Source organism: Magnolia sinica, chromosome 7 (genome assembly GCF_029962835.1).
Source record: "Magnolia sinica isolate HGM2019 chromosome 7, MsV1, whole genome shotgun sequence".
Lineage (NCBI taxonomy): Eukaryota > Viridiplantae > Streptophyta > Magnoliopsida > Magnoliales > Magnoliaceae > Magnolia > Magnolia sinica.
Genome location: NC_080579.1, coordinates 67,615,640 through 67,641,273, shown reverse-complemented (window position 1 = coordinate 67,641,273; position 25,634 = coordinate 67,615,640). Strand labels below are relative to the sequence as shown.

The 25,634-nt window shown below is 39.5% G+C and overlaps 1 protein-coding gene across 4 annotated transcripts in view; it reads right to left on the bottom strand.

The window, feature by feature from the left end:
• Positions 1 to 25,634, bottom strand: part of LOC131251416 (tRNA ligase 1) — a 180,241-nt gene that overhangs the window by 62,623 nt on the left and 91,984 nt on the right. For all 4 annotated transcript variants that reach the window (XM_058252098.1, XM_058252099.1, XM_058252101.1 and 1 more), the window contains 2 exons: positions 14,113 to 14,178; positions 13,697 to 13,986 (listed from right to left, as the gene is read on the bottom strand). In XM_058252098.1, the coding sequence (XP_058108081.1) occupies positions 13,697 to 13,986; positions 14,113 to 14,178 (356 nt within the window). The remainder of the gene's footprint in view (positions 1 to 13,696; positions 13,987 to 14,112; positions 14,179 to 25,634) is intronic.

Genomic DNA, 25,634 nt, shown 5'->3' with positions numbered 1-25,634 from the left:
CAAGTTTGCATTTAATAGTTCTATCAATAGATCCACAGGTTTAAGTCCTTATGAAGTCATTACTGGTTATAAACCTAGGAAACCTATTGATCTTGTCCCTATATCCATGTCCCATAGGCCATCAGAGTTTGCAGAGTCCTTTGCACATCATATTCATTCATTGCAACAAAATATCAGGCAAAAGATCAATACAAGTAATGAATATTATAAATTTTCTGCAGAGCAACATAAACAATTCAAGGAATTCAATGTAGGGGACTCTGTGATGATCGGCATTAGGCCAAAGAGGTACCCTCAGAGAGCCGTTCGTAAATTACACGCGCATAGCACTGGACTATTCAAAATTATAAAACGAAATGGTCTCAATGCATATGTGGTAGATCTTCCACCTTCCATGGGAATTAGTTCCACGTTCAATGTAGAGGATCTAGTTGCATTTCAAGGGACCATTGATACATTGTTCAGCCTTTCACCTAACCATTCTGATTGCTCAGACCTTTCCCTTGATCCTTGGCCCCTTCTCGACCCATCTTCCTACCCTCTACCTCCCATACCTACCCTTCCCACACCCAGAGAGGAGATAGAGGATATTCTAGACCATCAGATAGTATCGACGTTGGACGGCGGCTTTCAAAAGTTCATTGTCAAGTGGAAGTCATGCCCAGCTTCAGACAGTACATGGCTTACTGAGGAGGAGCTTCAGAGACTTAATCCTGACATCTTGGAGCGGTTTAGGAGTTTTGTTTCGCCAGTGGCGAAACCTTCACAGCCAGGGAGACTTAATGGGGACATCATGCGCACGCCCCCCACCCTACGCACATATTCAAGGAGGAGAAGGGCCCCACTATCGATCCGAATCGTCAACGACATTTATGGAGAGTCTCACAGCTAGGGCCTGTGCTATGGAGCATTGGAGTGGACCCGATCATAATATGGATTCTACCATCGGATCTCATTATCGTGGCCCACTACCCTAAATGATCTAGGATGCTGAGTTTTGACTATGCTCGTTATTAGAAACATCATGAACGGTTTTAATTGCATAGATTAATTATTATTTTATTTAGTTCAGCTTTAAGTATTAGTATGCGCACATGGCGCATGAGTAAAATTGGCTTTTGGGGTTTAGGGTTTTCTTATAAATAAGCAACCCCATATAGGTATTTTTCAATAAAGTTTATGAATAAAAAAAAATTATGTTTTCTTCTTCTCTATCTCTTTGGATTGAAGAATCGAATTAGGTGTGAAACTCTCCCTTCCTCGAAGGGCTAACTACTGTGATGCGAAGCCACAACCATCCCAAATCATCCTCACTTCTTTACACCCCACATCCATCATCTTCTACATCCCTCCCATCTTCAGATTCACCCATTCTTGTACCCAAGTTCTCTTCTACAATAGATTTTCAGATTCTTACCCACCAAAGGGGTTGAAACTTCAGCGGAACACCACGCACAAACCGTGTATTGGATCGACACAATATTTGGTGTGGAAGTGGTCCTACCCTCGCCGATCCTAGCCTGGGAATCGCTTTCCGGCTTTGTGGGCCCCACACATGTGTGAACGAGTGGTCACGCACATGCGCCCAAGGCCAATTGTTGTCCACGCACGTGGCTTATCTCAGGTTCCATCTTTCCTCTATTACCCTCTTCTTTAGCCTTAAATCCAGGCCCTTAACCCTAGAGAACCTCAAATCCCAATTATTCCCAAATTTGCAAACCCCAGATTTTCCCTCGAATTGAAACATGGTGAATCTCTTGAATTGGGGAACAAACCTTTGCAAAAATGGATGAATCTTACACACCTTTGGGCTTATTTGGTTTATAATTTTATTTGATCCAGCCCTAAACTTGTTTAGGCTTGGACCCCCATAGATTCCCCTTTTTGAATACTTAATCGTATGTAGGATGTGAAATTTTGTGATTGTTTAAAATTGGTATGATCTAAAGCTTTAACTCTAGCATGTCATTTTTAATTTCATGTCCTGCATCACATACGCTACGTGCACACTACATACACTATGCACTCTACGACCCCTATAGCATACGCTACAGGGGATCTATGCTATTTGCTAACGCTATGTAGCGTCGTAGCTACACTATGGGCGCTATTCAAAACACTGGTTGGTAGTACATGGTGGTGACATTGTTGTTAATAGTAGTGATAGCCAGAGTATTGAAGACTTCAAACAGTACCTAACGTAGGATTTTTCATACAAGAAGTTTGGGACAACTTAAGTACTTCATCATAATAGATTTTGGAAGTTCAAAGGCAGACATTAATTTATCTTAGAGAATGTACACTGTGGATTTGTTGCTAGAGTCAGCTAAAATTAGTAAGTGATCAAAGAAAATTGATTAAAAATCTTGGAAGACACATGAAGATTGGTGATGAGACATCTATTTTGCTATTATGTGGCCGGATATAACCTCTGCAATGGGTATTATATTTGTCTATTTTTGCATGCTCCTAGGGATTGACATTTCAATGCAGTAATACATAATTTGAGCATCGTAAAGGTACACCAACCACCAGGACAGAATTTGTATCAGCTGAATGGTCATCTCCAAATTGAGGGCTATTTTGGTGCAAATTGGTTTGAAATTCCACCAGATGGGAGATCTACTCACATTTGTAGGGGGAGACTTGGTCACATGAAAAAGCAAGAAGCAATGAATAGTTTGCCAGGTTAAGTGCAAGGTCAAATACATAGCTATGGCACACAATGCATGTGAACTAGTGTGGTTGAAAATTTTGATGTCAGAGATAGGACTCAAGGTAGAAGAGCCATAAGGTTGAATTGTGATAATAGGGCAGCTTTTCAAGTTGTTAGTAATCATGTTTTTCATGAGGACTAATCATATCAAAGTTGACTGCCACTTGGTTCAGTAAAAAGTTTCTAACAATTAAGCATCTGCTCATGGGAAGTCTAAGGATCAACTTGCAGATATGTTCAATAAAGCACTTGGCCAAAGTCAGTTCAAATGAATTTGTTCCAACCCGAGCATTGATGACATCCATGCACAAGCTAGAGTGTTGACCATACATGTTGTGTTCCATTCCACAATAGTGACTGTATTAAGTGTTGCACAAATGTGATTCGTATTGTGTGTCAGAGCGCATATAGTGCAGGCCATACAGCCCACACTGTAGGCTTAGGTTTTCTCTTTGTGATGTGAGCCCAAAACGGCATTTAGAATAAATGTTTCCTCTCTTCTTCTTTTTTCAGAGGAATTCATGTTTCCTCCTTTCCCTCTTTCTCCTATCTTTTCCTCTCCTATCTTCTTTTCATGCATTGAATCTCTCAATCTTACAATCAATAACAAGGCCAGATAGAATGACTTCAGCAAATAGACAATACCATGCATGCTGACCTATGAATGGAAGTAACTGACAAGTCAGAAACAACACAGCCAGTTCATGTGAATTCCATAACCCTTCATGCTTTAACTTTCAACTGTTTAAGACTTCAAGTAGATAAAAACACACTATAAAATGCCAATGCATAACACACCCTTCCAACTTCCAAGTTGCAGTAAAGAGATCGTCAGTCTTCCAAGCCTTGCATGCTCTACTTAAAGGCAACCAAAGATACACAAGAGCATTAATAAACCACATATACATGACCAACAACCAATTACTATTGTCTATGGAGTAGAATACTTTACTAAGGAGTATTAATTACAGACTGCAAAGGACATAGTCCTCATGACCTGCACACAAGTAAAACCTTCAAACATGAAATCACAATCTTGGACCCAGTTAGTGGCTCAAATTTCCTCCATTACCACAACTTGATCGTCATTCCATTTGTCAATGTTGCACTCATTATATGTCCATCCATTGTCTCCAAGTCCAAAATATTCCACTATCTCCAAAATATTCCACTAGAAATTAAACTTCTCTTGACTCGTTCATCAACTCATCTTCTATATTCAAAGGAACATCCAGATGGATTCTTGCGAAACCTCTTTGAGATGCATGGTCTTTGAAATATGTTCTTCCCCATCTAATTCACCTATTTTTCAGGCATGATTAAAGGTTCTAAAAAAATCATTAGAGAAATTGTCTTCCCCTCCGAAACTCATCTCTTCTTTGTCTGCACAAAATTCATAAATCAAATCTTCCCATCTTATTTAATATCCCAAGGTCAAGCTAACTTCGGGACTGAGAATATGATGTAAATGCCGTGTGATAAATTGACTTCCTCTTAGCTCTCATAAAATGAAGTTGTCATATGAGTTACTGTACAAGGTGAACCATGTATCTCATTCTGGACTTTTCAGTTCTACGTGCGACGGTTGTGCTATGAATGAAGAAAATTTGAAGTTTCAAGCAGAAGAATAATCCAATCTCCCATTTATCTGTTTTTGTGGGATCTCTCAAAAGAAAAGAAAAAAGTAGGAAAGAACAGCTGATGGGGCACCCAAAAGGCACCTGCCTGGATAAGTCATTAGGCACCAAGGAGAGCCAGTCAAAAGGTCTCCCAGGCAGCAAGATAGTTTGCAAGGCAGCCAAACCCTAATTGACAGCCAAAGCAATTCTCTAGGTTCTAATAATTTGGGCTATCGACCAAGGTTATAAGGGTCATTCAGCCAACATGCATAAGGATTTCAAAATCCATCTCTCGCATTCAATGATTTTTGAATGTCCTTGGGTCATTCTTTTACTCTTGCATATATAGTCAATTATGGTTGTTGGGTTTAAAACTTATGAATTTCTTACAATTAACAATAGTTAAGAGAATGGCTTCACTATTTGCATGGTTACTTTACTATGTTTGTTTCATGCATAGCCAATTATGTTGATCTGATTTAAGACGCCAAGTCAAGAACGATTAACCTACTTAGTTGCATCATCCTAACTAGATACCACTCCCACTTCGAATCGCACCTTGAACTCAAGATCCCGCTTCCTAACTGTTCATACTCTAACATTTTGAAATCGATGCTTCCCTGCTCCACACAAATTTTGCTTCACTTCATGCTTTGGGCAACCAGATGACCTACCCCTACCAAAATTTCCCCAACTCCAATTTGTGCAATCATTCCTAGTTTAAATTTGCAACATCACATGGCAATTGCCATTGACTTTGAAACCTACCCTGTAAACAATTTTGGAACAAAATGCACTAGCTCAAACGAGTCATACCTCTTAAGGAAGTGCCAATCATTGACCCAAATATTGGAGATATTATTGATAATATCACCGATATTACCAATATTGCCAAGTCAAACCATAACTACGAGCGATTACAAAATTTTCAAATATCACTAATATTTTCAATAATTTTATCAATATTTTGAGAAAATCTCTTATAAAAGTTCCATGGTATTGAAAATACAATTTATAATCATTTATAATATCCCTGATACCAGTTATAATATCTCCATTTTGTTTTTTGTATTTTGTTTTCTTTTCTTTTTTTTTCTTTTTTTTTTTTTCTTTTTTTTTTTTTTGGAATTATGTTCTTAGGTGATTTCAATCATTCTTGGTTTTTATTGAATCAAAGTTTGAATTTGGGGAGAAATCTCGACATAAAACGAAGACCAGCCAAAGGTGACGAAAAATCGATAAAAACTTCATCTTTGTTCCACTGTTAGCATGGATTGCAATGGAAATACACAGTTATGCATGATTCTCATGCATTGACATGGATTTGTGGCGAAAAAATTAACATTTACCTGAAAAATGAGGGAAATTAATGAAATACTATTTTTTTGCTTTTTATATTAGAATTTGTTTCTCACTGTTAATTAATGTGGCAAATTAATATATTAATAAGCATCGGTTGATCTATTGATTGGCTACAAATTTTATATAATTTATTTTATACTGATTTTTTCGACAACACGTGGTTAGGCTCCTATAAAATAAAAACTTATTATGTATTGTTGTTTTTTGCAACATTTTGATTCCTACACGTGTAGACATTTGTCTTTTAACATCTCCTAAAGTTTCACCGAAAAATTCCACCTTTTTTCCCAATGTTTTCTGTAGTGATATTTTTCCGAGTATCAACGACAATATCAGTGATACCAATACATGTTTCGGTACCCTGGTCATCGATACATGTAACAATAACAAGACTCTGAACATTGGTCAATCAGTGTGAGTTAAGCAAAAACTGTGGCATCATGAACAGGAGTGGTCATCAAGCTTCCTTACCAAGATAAATCAGGTGACTCAGAAGAAGATAGAATCACAACAAATTACAGCCCTATAGCATGAAAATGTGCACCAGAAAAGCCACAGAGTCATTTGTTTCGATTCAAGCAAAAAGACAAAATGTCAATATATACATGCTTCATTGACATTATACTAAGTTACTAACCTATTTCAAGTTAATATGCACTCGAAGAAACAGATTGATACACTTAGAATCAAATAGTAAAAAATTAGCATTCTAGCAAGATGAATGGAGTATCTCCAAGTGGATGCTAATCAGGTTTTTAAATAGCGGTTTCAAATTGTGAGTTCTCCACAGACCCCAACCAATATGTTCTATAACTCTCTCAGAATTAGGACTGCCAAAGGTTATACTATCACATTGGCTCCAGCACCCATTCTACAATGTGCTGCGATTGGGTTTAATCTTCAAGCTGGTGGGACAGGCCCAATGACGCAGGACAGCCCTAATTATGATGCATGCTCATGGACATAATTAAACAGCGAAAAAAAAAGGAATAAATGATCTAAAATTCTAACAGTAATCATCATAACTGAGAAAATCATAAAGGAAACATGCAATGGAGCGGGCCACCACTACAACCATGGATTATGGAATTCAATTACTACTTAGGTTGGATCCGGCGAGGGATGAAACCTCCCGATCTTGCATGGTCACACCCAATCGATCAATGAAGATCACTAGTCCGAAGAACCAAGAAGTTTCTCGGATTAGCGATTTGAGAATTTGGGGGTTTAGGGTTTAGATCGGTTCTCAAGATTTTGATCGAAGAAGGATTAGCCAAAACTGGAAAATAGAAGGAAGAAAATTATTACCTTGAAGAAGTTGGAGGGGCACAAGAAGAAATTAGAAGAAGAAGATCAAGGAAAGAAAAGAAGCACCATTAGAGAGAAGAGAGGAAGGAGGCAACCAAAGGGTTTGCTTTTCATTAATCAATAGTTAAAATTCGAGTTTAGGGCTTTAACCCACTTAAATAAGCAAATAAAGACATAAAATTACTAAAATACCCCTAGAATAAGCAAATAAAGACGTAAAATTACTAAAAGACCCCTAACTAAGTCAAAAACGCGCAAATAACATAAGTACGGGAAAGTTTGGGCGCTCGGTCTTCTTTCTCCAATCTTCCTTCACATGTGTCTTCCCTGAGTGGGGTCTTCTATATGTCCAATCACATGTGAAAGGTCTTCAGCTCCTCAATAGTCGCCTATCCACAAGGACGGCACTTGTGGTTGGCGCTTTCTTCGTTGGTACACCTTGAATGTGCTTGTGTCCGCATCAATTCCCCTCGGGTGAGAAAAACTCGACTCCGACGAGTTGAAACTTTTGTAGCGCTAGAGTAGATCTGGATCAATACCCTGCAATGCGTCGCCCGACAGCCACGTAGATTCAGACGATGGTTTGTTCTTCCACTTGACAAGATACCTTTGGAAACCCCCATCTCTCGTGGATACTATCTCGTCATCCAAGATTTCCTCAATTGCTTCTTTATGGGTAATGGGTGGAGGAGGGGGTGGAAGGGGTTGGGTAGCAAACTCAGAAAAAGGCCATGAAAGGGACGATGTATCAACAATGGGAGTATGGGCACGGGCTAGATCTTCCACATTAAAAGTTGGATTAATGCTCATTTCAGGTGGAAGGTCAACCCGATACGCGTTGGACCCAACCTTTTGTAATATCTTGAATGGTCTAGCACTACGCGCTTGTAATTTCTTTGCAGATCCTTGAGAGAATCGCTCTGGCCTTATTCGCACCATTACATAGTCTCCTTCTTGAAATTCTTGCACTCTACAATGAGAATCAGCTGAAACTTTATAATCATCATTGCTCTTATTTAACCGCTGTCTAATATGTGTATGCAAATCATGAATATGGCGTGCGAATGCATCGGCTGACTCAGAAGACCTTTGGGTAACAGACATAGGTAAGAGATCTATGGGCATTCTAGGTTTATAACCACTTACAATTTCAAAAGGACTCAACCCTGTAGATCTATTAACTGACCCATTATAAGCAAGTTCAGCAGTTGGTAAAATTAGGTCCCAAGTCTTAACATGTTCACCCACTAGACAACGTAGAAGATTTCCAAGGCTACGGTTTACCACTTCAGTTTGACCATCTGTTTGTGGGTGGTAAGCAGTAGAAAATTGCAAACGATTTCCCATAATGTGCCACAGTGTCTTCCAAAAATAGCTAGTAAATCGAACATCACGATCAGACACTATGGTTTTAGGTAACCCATGGAGACGCACCACACCATCAAAAAAGAGACGAGCAACATGAGACGCATCTGAAGTCTTCGAACATGGGAGGAAATGCGCCATTTTAGAAAAACGGTCCACAACGACAAAAACGGAATCATGCTTTTTTATAGTCTTGGGAAGCCCGAGCACGAAGTCCATACTAATGTCCTGCCACGGAGCATGTGGCACTGGCAATGGCGTGTATAGCCCAGTATTTTGCTTTCTTTGCTTTGCCAGCTGACATGTTCGACACTGCCCTAAAACTTTGACTACGTCTCGCTTGAGGCTTGGCCAATAGAAACGATTTTCCATGAGGGCAATGGTCTTATCACGACCAAAATGGCCAGCTATCCCTCCTGAATGAAGCCCCCAAATGAGGAATTCACGAAGGGACATACGAGGAATACAAAGTCTGTCTCCCTTGAAAAGAAAGCCATCTTTAAGAACATATTCACCCATAATATGCTGGTCACTAGAGAGCGACGTGTAAGTACCCCCAAAATCAGGACATATGGGGTATTCATCTTTCAGTTGCTCAAATCTGACTACCTCTACACTTAAGGAGTTGAGCAACGCCACTCTCCTACTAAGGGCATCCACTGGTTTGTTTTCAACCCCGGCCTTGTGTTTCAAAACAAACGAATATTCCTGAAGAAACGCTACCCACTTGGCATGCCTTGGGTTGAGTTTCTTCTGAGAATGCAAATATCTCAAAGCCTCATGGTCAGAAAACAAAACGAATTCTTGCGGTAGGAGGTAGTGTCGCCAATGTCTCAGGGATTGCACTACCGCATAAAATTCTTTGTCGTAAGTGGAGTATTTTTGTTTTGCCTCATACAGTTTCTCACTGAAATAAGCCACTGGGTGTCCTTCTTGACTCAACACTCCACCTATACCGACACCAAACGCATCGCACGCTACTACAAAGACTTTAGAAAAGTCAGGTAGACGCATGACAGGAGCTTCCACCATCTTGCCCTTAATTTCTTTAAAAGCCTTGACGGCGGCTTTAGACCACACGAACTCTCCCTTTTTCATGCACTCGGTAATGGGAGCCATGATCGTGCTAAAACCCCTAATGAACCGACGATAAAAAGTTGCTAGGCCGTGAAAACTTCGCACCTCATGAATGTTCCTTGGTTCTAGCCACTCAACTATGGCCCTGACTTTTTCAGGGTCTGCGCGCATCCCTTCAGATGACACTATAAATCCTAAGAACACAACTTGGCTAGACATGAATGCACATTTCTTAAGATTAGCATACAACTTTTCCTTCCTAAGGACACTATAGACCTTCTTTAAATGTTCAAGGTGTGATTCCTTAGTGGCACTATAAATAAGAATATCGTCAAAGTACACCACTATGAATTTTTCCATGAACGGCCCCAAAGCTTGTGTCATCACCCGCATGAAAGTACTGGGTGCGTTAGTCAAGCCGAAGGGCATGACCAACCACCCATACAGCCCATCTTTCGTCTTAAACGCCGTCTTCCACTCATCTCCTGGGCATATACGGATTTGGTGATATCCACTCTTGAGGTCTATCTTAGAGAATATAGTAGACCTGGCCAACATGTCAAGCATATCATCAAGTCTAGGTATAGGGAACCTATACTTGGCAGTAATTTTGTTTATAGCACGGCTGTTCACACACATGCGCCACGTGCCGTCTTTCTTTGGCGTCAACAATGCAGGCACGGCACACGGGCTCATACTCTCTTAGATGAAACCCTTTTGCAGAAGCTCATCAACTTGCTTCTTCAACTCTGCATGCGCTGCAGGGTTCATCCTGTAGTGAGGAAGGTTCGGTAGAGTAGACCCTGGGACAAGATCAATGGCATGCTGTATGTCCCTCATAGGTGGCAACTCATTCAGTAAGTCTTCAGGAAATACATCACTGTATTCCTTCAGGACCGAGGTCACCTCACGGGGCAACTCTGATGGAACCTCAGGTGTAATTTCTCTAGCCACAAGGGCATACACCATAGAATCCTCTTTAGCCTCTTTTTCAAACTCTCTTGCGCTGATTATATGTAAAGACTTAGGTTTGGATTTTCCCATTTCTCTAGGCTCACTTGCCTTCTCATCCTTCCTCTTCCTTAGTGTATTCTCAGGTGGCATGGGATTAAGTTTGATCTTTTTACCATTATACATAAAAGTACACGCATTCGAACAGCCAAAGATCGTGACATCATTATCGAATAGCCACGGTCTACCTAGGATAACATGTCCCACATCCATAGGTAAAACATCACACCACAGGGACTCTTTGTATGACCCAAACTCGATGGGGACTAGACATTGCTGGGTGACAGGTAGGGATGTCTTGTCAACCCAAGAAACTTTATACGGGTCTGGATGAGGTGTGGATTTCAGTTTTAAGCGATCTAAGGTGCTAGTGGAAATCACATTCTGACAACTTTCACTGTCCACTATCACCTTACAATTCTTTTCACCACACTTGGCAATAATGTAGAAGATAGTGCTTCGACACCAGTCAGCACTACTTCTAGACTGAGCTAACACACGCCTGACTACTGCAAGCGTTGCTTCTCCATCCACTTCTTCTTCATCAGTAAGTCCTCCTTCAGGGTGATACTCTTCAACTTCATAATCACCCTGGTCATCTCCACCCTCGTGGGACTCGCCTATAACTAAGGCTCTCCCACGGCTCTTCGTAGGACACTGATTAGACATGTGGCCAAGGTTGCCACACTCATAGCACCTCACTTGGCTCATGTTACTAAGATCGGCACCAAGAACCCCTTTGCCCTTGTCATCCCTAGGCCTAGGCGGAATGGTCGCCTGTGCCCTTGGTTGATTACCAATATTAGGTCTAGTTCCTTGGGAACTAGATCTAGCACTGGAGTCTCAGGACTCAAAACAACGAACGACAGGAGCCTTCAGATATTGCTCTAACTCCTGCACGACTTGATATGCTTCATCTAAGTCCGTTAAGGGCCGAGTAATAAGCTCGCGCTGAAGATCCGCACAAAGGCCCGTCTTAAAACGTGAAAGCGTTACTAGAGGGTCTTCTCGGATATCACATCGCATCACATACTCTTCAAATTTAGCGATGTAGTCAGCAGCAGGCATTGACCCTTGGCATAAGGATTGCCATTGGTCAAGGAGCTTCTGACGGTATGAGAGAGGAAGGTACTTCTCCTTCAACTTCTCTTTCATCTCATACCAATGTGTGATAGGGGCTCTACCAACTCTCTCTATCCTACGCTCGGTGTTGGTCCAGAAGAGCTTGGCTTGACCCACAAGCTTCATCTTACCAAACCGCATTTGACGGTTTTCTGACATGCCATACCACTCAAAGTAGTGATCCATGTCAGCAACCCAGTCAAGGAATGCCTTGGGATCTAAGCGCCCATCAAAACTCGGGGCCTCAACTCTCACACTCTTCATCGCACGCTCATCTGGATCATAGCAGTCTTGATGACTAAATGTGGCTCGTGCCTCTCGCACCACACCACGACCGTTACCACGATCTCTATCCTCACTACCACCACGTGTGGCAGCACGTTCTTCAATGATTCCTTCCACTTGAGAGTGCACATCTTCCCCTACAGCGGGATTTTCCTTTTGGGACGCCTCTAGTTGCTCCACCTTAGTCATGGTAGTGGTAATTTGGTTCTCAAGGCGGGCAAACTCACGCCTTTGACCCGCTTCTAGGGCGGTTATCTTTTGTATCAATTGAGCAAGTTGCTCAGATAACTGCTCGTTATTCATGGTAGGTTGAAGTTCGAAACCTCTACCTCTTCTCGTAGGCATACAATGAAGACTTGAACCAAACTCTACCTAACTAGACTACAAGGTGTTATGACTTTCAAAATGAATGTGATGAATGCAAAACTACTATGAACTGACACAATTAAGTTGAAACAGGAAACAACTCAAATCTGAAAATTTTTCAGATTAGGAACTTTCTAAAATTGAAAAGTATCTAAAATTGAAAACTTTCTAAACCTGGAACTTTCTTAAGTTAAACCTAAAAATCAAAACTCTAATTTGATAACTCGATCTAGACAAAAAACCATGCAAGCCTAGGCTTTGATACCAAATTTGACGCAGGACAGCCCTAATTATGATGCATGCTCATAGACATAATTAAACAGCGGAAATAAAAGGAATAAATGATCTAAAATTCTAACAGTAATCATCATAACTGAGAAAATCATAAAGGAAACATGCAATGAAGCGGGCCATCACTACAACCATGGATTATGGAATTCAATTACTACTTAGGTTGGATCCGGCGAGGGATGAAACCTCCCGATCTTGCATGGTCACACACAATCGATCAATGAAGATCACTAGTCCGAAGAACCAAGAAGTTTCTCGGATTAGGGATTTGAGAATTTGGGGGTTTAGGGTTTAGATCAGTTCTCAAGATTTTGATCGAAGAAGGATTAGTCAAAACTGGAAAATAGAAGGAAGAAAATTATTACCTTGAAGAAATTGGAGGGGCACAAGAAGAAATTAAAAGAAGAAGATCAAGGAAAGAGAAGAAGCACCATTAGAGAGAAGAGAGGAAGGAGGCAACCAAAGGGTTTGCTTTTCATTAATCAATAGTTAAAATTCGAGTTTAGGGCTTTAGCCCACTTAAATAAGCAAATAAAGACATAAAATTACTAAAATACCCCTAGAATAAGCAAATAAAGATGTAAAATTACTAAAAGACCCCTAACTAAGTCAAAAACGCGCAAATAACATAAGTACGGGTTGGGCGCTCGGTCTTCTTTCTCCAATTTTCCTTCACATGTGTCTTCCCTGAGTGGGGTCTTCTATATGTCCAATCACATGTGAAAGGTCTTCAGCTCCTCAATAGTCGCCTATCCACAAGGACGGCACTTGTGGTTGGCGCTTTCTTCGTTGGTACACCTTGAATGTGCTAGTGTCCGCATCACCCAGGCCTATTTTTGCGCCTGAAAATATGAGGGTCCGGGCCATGACTAGCTATGATAGAACTATGTTTTGAAGAAGATGAAGGAGACCAATTTGGGCCTGTCATAAGCCATGCTTGCCGATAACTTCCTGTCCCACATGTCGAGTCAAGATCGAAATTTCTGGCAGGTGACACCAAGATGGAGCCAGCCCATTTGTCCCTACTCAGAATCTATCCAACCGGGTCAGGCATTCATGCTTTGGAGGGGATGACGAATTTTGTTCTCCAGCACAAATGAATCAACTAGGTTACGGACAATATGTAAAACCGTGATACCATCTAATCTTTGGGTGCCATGTGAAAGGATTTTACCTGGAAAGAATACAATAAGACCCTCATTTTTTGGGACTCTGTCCAAAACAGTGGGACTGGGACTCAAAGGTGCTGCTACCCTCTCAGGATCAAGATCACCCTCTTCATCCCTGCCACCTTCAACAATAGCCAAGAAATCTTCAGCCTTTACCAAGTTTCCAGCAGATCCTATGAGAGCTTGATTTTCTAAACTACGCTTTGCATATTGCTCAAGAAAGGGTTCAGCTTCAGTAAGATATATGGATGATGACAACTGTTTGTTCCCACACTTCCGTCGAATATAAACAGCCCTGTATGAAGGCAATGATATAATTAATATGCATTAAATAAGGTCCATCATCCAAAACAAAGAGTTAAAGATGAAATATAATAAGAAGTAGATCCAATACAACAGAAATAGCAAACTGCAGAAATACCATTCATCTAGCATCTTGCTGAGATCCCTCTGCTTTGCGGCCGATGTGCCCCATGTTTTCATTTGCCTACACGTTTAAAAATAATGATCAATGCCAAGAAACACCGTGTTGGCAAGAATAGACAAAATCACTGATTAAATCCTGGAACATGAAACATAAGAATACTATTCTGACATGCAAGTATTACAAAATTACATAAACACCATCAGATTGATTTATTTATTTTTTTTTATTTTTTTTTATTTTTGAGAAGATGACAAATTCGTTGAAATGAGAAAGGTTATATAAAAAGAAAGGCTAACAGGTAACCCTCTGGTCACCCCACCCAATTCAGGAAAAGCGAAGTCAAAATTGGCAAGCACAAGACCCACAGATCCGCAAAAACCTTGGATGAGCCCATTGTTCGGAGTATCCCCGATATTAAGAAAATATCTTTGATATTATCTGTATCACCAGCTCAGCTATACCGATAACATTAGTGGCGGTACCGATAGCACTGGTAATCTCGGAAATTCCATGTATCGGCAATGTATCATTAAGTATTGCCAACGTATCGATATTACCAATATTTTCAACTATGTATATTTCAGGTTTTGCTCGTATCACCAATGTATTGATATCACCAATATTTTCAACTGTGTAAATTACAAGTGCCGCTTGTATCACTAGTGTATCGGCGATATTTCAATAATATCGCCAAAAATCTGTTTATTAAAAAGTTTCCATTTCAATTTTTTTATGGGTGAATGGTTGTCTGCATTGTTCAAATTGTCGACGATAATATCAATCATATCGTGACATTATTGTCATCACAACATGGGCGATATCAAGACCATCGTCTTTCATTTCCTTTCCAGCTGTCGACAATTTCTTAGTGAAATATCATGTGATGTCAATATTTTGAAATATCCATGGATGTTTTGACGGAAGGTTGGATGATGGGATGATTAATGGATGGATAGATGGGATGGTTGGATGGGATAGATAAAATGGACGGAGTAGTTGGACAGGTTTTTTATAACAATGCATGCTTTTAGGCCCCCATTAAATGGAAACTTATTATGTATGCATTCTTTTTGCAATGTTTTTATTCCTAAATATGCAAACATGTGTATTTTAGCATCTCCTGAAGTTTCACTGAAAATTCCCAATGTTTTCCCGCATTTTCAGTTATTGGTGATATAGATATTGTTTCTGTATCCCCAGCCAACGAAACTTGTAACAATACCAATACTTCAAATTGGGTGAGCCCAATCCAAGAATTTCCCAATCCTGCTTAAGCATCTGGAATGAGATCCCTGCAAACTCCAGCTGCATCAACTCCCACTTAGCAGCTATGGATACAACAGGACAAGAATCCAAAGGGATTGCTTTGCCTTCAAGAATTCTAGCATTCCTTTCTTTCCAAACCCTCTAAAAGCTTGCGAAAGGGAACATCTTCCATAAAGCTTTACCAGGATTAGAAAAGGAGCCTGTCACCCAACCTGCAATAACATTGAGCAAAGTTTCATGCGTAACACACTCAATTCCAAAAAGTTGCCAAACATGAGACCAAAATGCCCAAGCTACTGAACAGTGGAGGATAAGATGGTTCCCCAACTCTTTGTTATTCTTGCACATGACAAGTACAGCACACCTCATTCTGCTTCTCAAGGTTGTCAATGGTGAGGATTTTGTTTGCTGCAGTTGTCCACACAAATGCTTACACTCGGGGAGGGATAGGGAAGACAGAATACGCATAGCTCCCAAACCACAAAGCCTGTACAATAAGGATTTAGAGAAGAAGGTACATGCAGCTCCCAAGCCATAGATCCTCTTCCAACAGGTCCCACCTGATTGCACTTAAAGATTCCAGAAGGGCAGCACGGTTCAACGCAGAAAAGCCTCTTCCGACAGGTCCAACCTGATTGTGCTTAAAGATTCCAGAAGGCTAGCAAGGTCCGCCACCTCTGCATTGCATAAATTACACATCAACCCGACCTTACACACCTCAAGACCTTCCATCTAGTCGTTGACCAAGGCCTCTTTGTTCACTGCGAGTAAGAATAGGGATGCATAGCATTGCTCCAAGGATACCCCACCAAAGCACACATCCTTCCAAAACCAAATACAGTCCCCTCCCTGGCACATACCCCTTCTCTTCCTCAAATAGTTAGCCCACTCTACCCAGAAATAGAAGATATAACTTGCACAACTCTCCTTCCAATCAAGTTTATAGATCTCCATACATTAGACCCATTATTTATACCCAGAGACCCCAGGAACCAGCCCCTTCCCCCATTGTAACATACTTGCAATTTATCACCTCTCTCCAAAGGCCCATCAATTTATCTCCAAACCTCCACCACCACTTACAAAGGAGGGACTAGTTATATTCCTTTAACCTCCCCAAACCCAAACCCCCCCTCCCATTATAAGCCTCTAGACAATCTCCTAATTTTTGGTGAAATTTATGTCCCTCCTCTCTACCTTCCCATAAAAAAAAAAAACCTCTCTGGATTTTCTCCAACTTGTTAACTATACATGGCAGCATATTAAATATAAAAAGGTAGTAAGGCGGAAGATTAGAAAGGGCTGATTTAATAAGCGCGATTCTTCCTCCAAGCAATAAATTGGACTTCTTCCAGTTGGCGAACCTCTTCTCGATCCTCTTAACAATGGGTCCCAAAAAGCATTAACATCTGGATTACCCCCAATAGGAAGCCCCAAATACTTCATCAGGAGATGGGCAGCAATACATCCTCCAATCCTCATCCTCAATCGCAACACCTGTGATTTCACTTTTTCTCATAATCAACCTCAAGCCAAAAACTTCCCTGAAGCAATGGAGCACCCATTTAAAAATCGAGAGCTGAAATAAGATGCCTCACACAAAATCAGCGTATCGTCTGCAAACCAAAGATGGGAAATTGAAAGCTCCTGAACTCCAAACCCAAACCCTTTAAGCCCCAACTTGACTACCTTAGACATCAATAGGCTCAAACTCTCTACCACAATTGTAAATAGAAGGGGAGATGGTGGATTGTCTGGGTGTGACTCTCTGAAACTGGAAAAGAAATCGATTAGGGAACCATTAAACATTACAGGAAAAAAAAAAAAAGGAAGAAGAAAGAAAGAAAGAAAGAGGATGTTGAAATGCACCATCCACCTAATATATCTCCCATCCAATTCAATGTATAAAGCAAAAAGTCTCAATCCACATGATTGTACGTATTCTCCATATCAATCTTGCATAGTAAACCGGCCTCACCACTCCTAGCTCTAGAATCAATGGCTTCATTAGCAAGGAGAAGACCATCTAAGATCAGCCTCTTTTTTAAAAAAGCTCCTTGAAATGGAGAAGTAATCGAACTAATCACCTCCTTAATCTGCATGAAATTCTTTTCGCTAAGATCTTGCACACACACACACCCCCCAAACTAAGTCTCTAACATCTTCCGCATTGTTTCTAAACTAAGCTAATGGCAAAGTCTCTAACATCCCCAAACTAAGCTAATGGTGAAACTCTCTAACATCTTCTGCATTGTCAGTCTTCAGGATTGATGTGCTGAAAGTTGCATTGGATCCCTTAGCATCGTTCTGCCATGGAATTCCCTCATGAAGTCACCCTTAATGGTGTCCCAACATTCCTGAAAGATAGCAATAGAAAATCTATCAGGACACCATGCCTTGTCCTTGTTCATGTCCCACACGATTCTCTTCACCTTCTCCATTCAAACTCTCTTTCCAACCAAACAGCTTGATCATCCTGCAGACTATGAAACGACAGACCATCCAAGTTTGGTCTCGCCATATCTTCCTTCTTGTACAACCCTTCGTAGAATTCCATCAAAGTGTCTATGGCCATTATTTTCATGAATGTGATTCCTCCACCTCCCATTAGCTATCCTATGGAAGAAAGTGGTATTTCTATCACCTTCCTTCAACCAAGTGGATCTGGATTTTAGCCGCCAGGCCACCTCTTCTCTCAATAGGATACATTGATAATCAAATTTCATGTTATTCCTCTCTAACTTTTGGTTGACTTCCAACTGATTAAATTCCTCCCCCCATCAAGAACACTGATTCTCCCTGACAAATCCCGTTTTTCAATTCATCAAAGCTGAAAGTAGCATTGCTCCGCTCCTTTAGATTATTCTTTTTGAATTGCAATTTCCTCAGCAGTCTGAAACTAGCCCATCCCTCCACAAGACATTCATTTCATCATTTAGTGATCAGCCCATGGAACCCTTCCAACTCTGAAGACCAATTCATGAATCGAAATAGTCTTCGACTAGAAGGGATACCTGCCGATTCCAAACAAATGGGAATGTAATCTGAGGCAAGCTGTAGGGGAACCGATTCCACTACATCCAGAAACTGTGATTCTCAATCATGCAATATCAGAACCTATCTAGTTTGCACGGAACCAGATTTTCCTAGTGATTTGACCAAGTAGACCTCCCACCACTCAAGAGGAAGATTAATTAAATTGTTGGAAGCAACCAAGTCTGTGAAGTTGCACATTGAAACACAAGCAGAGGCATACACATATTAACACAATAAAAAATACTTCTCCATCCATTATTTACTTCAAACACAAGCACATATGTATCAACACACATGTGCATGTACACATAAATGCATGCAACATCTGTTCACCCATTCAGACACCCTTGAGAGAGAGAGAGAGAGAGAGAGAGAGGTGCCATTTACCACATTAAGAAATATTCTAGCAATTGCACAAATTTTCATTGTGAAATTACCAGAAAGAAATTTTATAGTCATATTAGTCCTCAATGCCTAAAAAAATGGCCAATATATAGCAATGCCAGCATTAACATTATTTTCAATGAAATTTGTTCATTTATTTTGTGAGGTTCCTGATTTTAGAGATTTCAGTAACTGCAGAGTCAGCAACTAAAGATTCAAATTCTCTTAAGCACCGAGCGCTTGTTTGCAAAGATACAGGACCTAGATTTATGGTGACCTATATGATGGATCTTTACATTTAAATAAAAATAATAATAATGTGATGTGATGTGATGGCATTATAAGAACTTCAATGGTACTGGTAGACAAGTAAGAAGCACTATAATCAGAAAGCAGGACAAATATTTTACAATTTAAGGTCTTCCCAACATACAGATCTAATTGTTTAAGGAGAGTTAAAGATCAGTTTACCACGTGAGTAGGAGAAAATTAAGCATTCCTTCAAAATTTAATTGTGAAAATTTACCGATGTTCCAAAAATCATATCTTATCATAAAATAGTGATAGGGCTGAGGTAGTAAATTGTGCAACAAAGATTGCGAACAGGTTCGTAAATCATAAGGCTTGTTCACTTGCAATGAAAAGGGCCTTGCATTGGAATTATTGGTGGAGCAGGACTGCTGATGGTAAGCGTGAACATCAGGAAGTAGTTCCCAATAACTAGATTATTTCGAACAACTTCCTCTATAGCTGCTGAATCCACCTTCACATTACATTCACTTTGAATCTTAGACTACAACATCACCCAGTCCCCATGACATCTCCCTATTGTCTTCTATCCACACATCTTTCCAATATCTTTTCCCTCATGCCCAAACAACCTAATCACCTTAGTGAATTCCAATTCCATAGCAGCCAGTCCCGAATACACCCAAAGAGACACCGCCACAACTTCATTCCATTATGAATGCTAGTCATCCTACTAACACTGTTGGTTATAATATTGAATAGAGATTAGTCATCTTAATAACAATATTATTGATTTATTATTGACAATATCAGGAGCCCGGTATGGTACTCATGACTACATAATTGTCTAATAAAAACAAAGTATAGACACAATGGCACTCTGCATGAATACATAATGATTCTCAACATACCCAACACAAATATCGTCTCATTCGCAATGTAGTGGAGAGTGAGAATATTCAATTTGAATGTTGATATATAGCCAATAACCTCGTAAACTCTTTGATCAAGCGACTTGATCAACAATTGTTCAAAAGAAACTTTTAGAATGTGAGACTTAGTGATTGGATTTAGGCTAGTGTTCAATGTCCATTGTAATTCGTAAATTATTGGCTTTCAGCCAGCATCAAAGTCATTTTTAAGATGCCTAGGAAGGTAGTAGCGGGCGATAGCAAGAAGGCGATGCTCCAACCACATCTTTTTGGGCGTTTCCCTTGCCCTTTTAGAGCCTTCAGCTTGTTCCAACTGATTCCTAATCAGCACAGTTCTTGATCTCTGTTGCACATGATCAAACCATCTAAGTCTGTTTTCCTTCGTCTTATTACCCATTAGCGCTGCACCTAAGTTCCCTCTAACACAAATATTTCTAATTCTATCCTTCCTTGTCTTGGCACTCATCCATCTCAACAATGGTATTCAAAAACAGTTACATTATGGTTGTAATGGCTATTACGTAATGGTAACAATCGTAACCATTATGTGATACAAGGTCGTAACACCAAATTTGAATGTTAAAAAATGCCCTACAACGGGCCAATGCAATTTTCCTTTAAAAAGAATTTTGACCGTTACAGGGCAATGATGACCATTACTAGGGGAGTAACAGCCGTTATGACTCATATCATAACAACCATGAGGCTGGCCGTTATGGCCACCTTTACTGTTATTAAATACCTTGATCTCAACATCCTCATCAGCTACACTCATCCTATGAACATGTTCATTAACTTCCCAACATTGTCCCGGAAAGCATGGATGCTTTCCGGGCCATAGAGCCATCCTATAAAATTCCCCTTTCATTTCAAGTGGTACGCAACGATCACATAAAACTCCAGAAGCCCGTCTTCATTTCTTCCACCTTGCTTGAATTATATGGCCAACATCCTTCTCAATCTCTCCACTGTCACAAACTATCAACCCAAGATACCAAAAGTGGTCATTTTGGAAACTTCTTGGTCAGCAATCTTAACCAACTCCTCGTTCCCACTCCTATTGTTACTATAATTGCTCCCCCAATATTTTATTTTAGGTCGATTAATTTTAAATTCATCATATTGTAAAGGACCCCTCCATAAATCAAGTTTCGTGTTTACGCCCTCCCACATCTTCTCAACCACAACCGTCATCTGCAAACAACATACACCATGGGATCTCTTCTTACAAATGCTCATTAACTCGTCTGCAACCAATGCAAAGAAGTATGAGCTCAATGCTGACCACTGGTGCAAGCTTATAGTAATTGGGAACTCACATGTCTCTCCACTAGTGGTCCTCACATTTTTGCTCCCTCGTACATATCCTTACTCATGTAATCATGTCAATATATCCTCTTAAAACTCTTTTCTTTCACAACACCCACTAGATTTATTTGGTAGGGAACCTAGCGTAAACTTTCTCTCAATCAATAAAGACCATGTGGAGGTCCTTCATCCTCTCTCTAAATTTCTCCATCAATTGTCTAATTAGGAAAATAACTTCAGTGGTAGACCTCCTTGGCATGAAACCAAATTGATTTTCTAATACATTTGCCACATGCCTCGGTCTTTTATCACCTCTTTCTTAAAGTTTCATAGCATGGCTCTTTAATCCCACGATAGTTAGTGCAACTCCATGTCTCCTATATTCTTATAAATAAGTAACGTGGTACTTTATCTCCATTCATCTAGAATTTTCTTCAATCTTTCAATCTTGTTGAATTTTGTCAACCAAAATAACACAACATCCCCCACACGCTTCCTAACCTCTATTGGTATACAAATTGGTCCAAATGCCTTTCCTGTTTTTTCATCTTTCTTAAAGTTTCTTTCACTTCGGATATCCTAATCCTATAAAAGTATCTACGGACTCCAATGTCATTTAAGTTTATGATTCTGTCTATCCATATGCTCTAATAGCATAGTCGCTTAACAACTAAAAATAGCTTCTCCACTTCTCATTGATCTCATTGTCCTTGACTAGTACCCTCTTATCATCGCCCTTAATGCATCTAACATAATCTAGGTCCCTACACTTCCTCTCTCTCATTTTTGCAAGTTTAAAGACATCTTTCTCACCTTTTATTGTCCATAATGAATTGTAAATATCATCATAAAGCCTTAAGTTTAGCCTCACTTACTACCTTCTAAGCAATCATTTTGGCATTCTATATTGTCCAAGATTTTCATTGTTTCTAATCCCTTGTCAGCTTTCAAACTTGAACATTTTAATAGCTCTATGTGCATCATTGTTCCACCACTAAGTTTCCTTATATGATTGGCTTTTCCCTACCGAAACTCCTAAAACATCCTTTTCCACTTTCATAATGCATTTAGCCTTCTCATTCCACATAACGATCACTTCTTCCTCAACATTCCACTTCCTTCTTCCATCAAATTATTTCTAAATAACATTATTTTCTCCCATTTTAATTCCACCACCTAGTTTTTGATCACCTATTAATTTCATTCCCTTTTTTCCATCTCTAAATATCCATAACCATCAGCATATATTGAGCGGTCAAACTCTATCCCAGTATCACCTTGCAGTCCTTACTGATCTTTCCATCTTCAAGTAGAAGGAAATCTATGTCTTGTATATGATCCACTTTTGAAAGTTACTAAATATTCCTGTCTTTTTAAAATACGTGTTTGTTGAAGCTAGAATGCATGCATAGCGAAATTAAGGATAGCTTCCCAATCTCACTTCTTTTCACAAAATGATATCCTCTATGTACCCTCTCATATCCTCTACTTTCTTTCCCTACATTACCATTTAAGTCTCCTCCAACAAACATTCTATGTTGGAAATTTCTTCCATTAGTTAGTCATATTCTCCTAAAATTGTTTCTTGATTCTATCCAAGGTATTCTGTAACGGTAATGGTTACCGTAACGGCCACTACCATTATCTTTACGATACTGAGTGCAACAACTGTTATGGGAGGCATAATGGCTATTATGGTCTCTCTCTTTTTTAATGGAAAAAAAAAAAATTTATATCAACCCCAAAGCTTATATCCCTCAATTTCTCTAGTTTTGACTCCTTTCCACTTGGTTCCTTGAATGCGAGGTATTGTGATATTCGATAAATCACAATATATTGAGAAGAGTAATTGATGTAGGACAATTAACCACTTGCTCTAAAAGCTCGAACTAATAGAGAGTGGTGAATCAATCGCTTTATCTCATAAGCCACGCCCCACATCACATGGGTTAGGACATCGGCCGAACCCCCTCGTGGGCCCCACCACACATGGGTTCTGCTTCACACGGGCTACCCACCCCGAGTGTGTCCCCCGCATCCCACAGGCTACCCCACTCGAGCCCAATGTGAAAATGCCCCTGAATTAATCACCCCCAGTGAGGAATCTCGAACACGAGACCTCCCACTCTGATAACACTTTGATGCAGGACAATTAACCACTTGCTCTAAAAGCTCGAACTAATAGAGAGTGGCGAATCAATCCCTTTATCTCATAGCCCAGGCCCCACATCGCATGGGTTAAGACCTCAGCCGACCTCCCTCATGGGCCCCACTTCACATGGGTCCGCTCCACACAGACCACTCACCCCGAGTGTGTCCCCGCATCCCACTGGCTACCCCACTTGAGCTCGGTGTGAGAATGCCCCAGCATTAGTCATGTTATTAAAAAAGACCCAATATTACAGAAACTTGTGATATTTCGCAAGTATCAATTGGAATTAGTGAACCATACGAACTTGGTAGAAGATAACAAAACCAAAAAAAAAAAAAAAAAGACATCCAACTTTGTCTTTTTCTTTGGATGGTGTTTCTTGGTGAGCTTAAACAACTACATCCAAGTTGTTTCTCATCGCCCCATCAATTTGTAGCAGAAATTATGATATGAGAATGGAACACAAAGGTTAGAAATGCTTATGTAAATTCTTTTTTCTTTTTTTTTTAAGTTAGCAAGAGCACAAATAAGAATCCCTACGTACACATGATTTTTAAATATTGACATGGATTTCAAGCGAGAAATTTCTACTTTAAAGGTGAAATTGAAAGAAACTAGGAAAATCAGAATTTCTTTCGTTTTCACCAATTAAAACCACATGTAAGTGTGGGAAAAATATGCGTTGAAGAGGGCAGGACAATCTGCAATTTAGCCAGAGTATTTTTTATCTATTTTTTGGAAAATTTAGTATTTTTACCAACAAAAAATATTTAAAATTAATTAAAAATACCATAACTTTAAAAATTACAAATATATGCAATGGGTGACCTCTAGCATATATCTAACTATCTATTATACAACTGAATTATTACTTTCCAAAGAAATTAGATCATTAAAAAGTATTTACTAATTAAAAATACTTTTAGTAAAAATTGAAAAATGAATTATTCTTATTTAATACTATATAATAAATATGTAATGTTGGGAGGATTACTTATTTCTATTATTAATTAATATCGATTAAACAAAATTTAAAATAAGCCATATCAATTGTTGTTCATAACATCCTTCTATTTTCTTATCTCATTTTATAGGCAATCTAAAATGTAGGAAGGCAGCCTAAAATCGGCTGGCAACATGGAGAGCTAAATAGCTGATTGAGGGAACAGATAAAGGTCCTTGTGTAATAATTGTATATGACACTTGAATAATATCAATTCATTTTGAAAATAATTGCATAACTCATGGCCAACAATGCATAGTTTTATCCCCCAAACAATGGAAAGCTGTTATATCTAGCTTTTGTAAATTGATATCTAAGGGTGTAACCATGTATCTTTTAACAAATCCTTATTCCAGTGAAAATTTCCACCATTATCCTAAAGTTTGCCCTATGTTTCCCTCAAGTTGATATGTGCAACATTTCCCAACATTTCCCACAATATTTCCATATCCCAAGGGTGTGAAAAATAATGCAGTATTGATATTCCCAAGGCTGATGAGGTAATGATTAATGACTCACGTACTTAGTACTAAACCAAGTATTATATTTGTGAATCTGAGTAACGTATATGTATTTCAGTATTTGTGAACCTTGTTAGTTGGTATTGAATCAAGAATTGAAGAACCTTGGTACTTAACCCTCTGGATTTAGGTTTCTCTAGTCTGCCCATTGCCTATTGCCTATTGCAAATAGTCTTAAATGAAATGATGAAGAATATAGTTGATACATGTGCATATCATATAAATTTATAGTCTCCTGTTTGTTAGATGAGCTGGTAGAGACAGTGTAGTGTGTGTGTGTGTTCGTTAGATGAGCTGGTAGAGACAGTGTAGTGTGTGTGTGTGTGTTCGTTACAGTGTTTTAAATAGCGGTAGCGTGTTGCGTAGCGTTCAACCCTCTGTAGCGTGTAGCGAAATAGCGTAGCGTGTAGCGTAAGCTACACAATACTTCTATTTTTTAATTTTTTAATATATATATATATATATATATATATGATAAGTATTAAATAGTAAGAAGTTGATGGATAGGGTCTTATTATTTTTAAGTTAATACATGTCTCGTGTACAATTTTTTAAGGGCCCGAATTAGGCGGGACTCGGATTGTGAAGTGTAGCACACAAGTGTCAAAGTTTTTTGAGCCCCACCATGATAAATGTGTTATATCCACACCGTCCATCCATTTTGC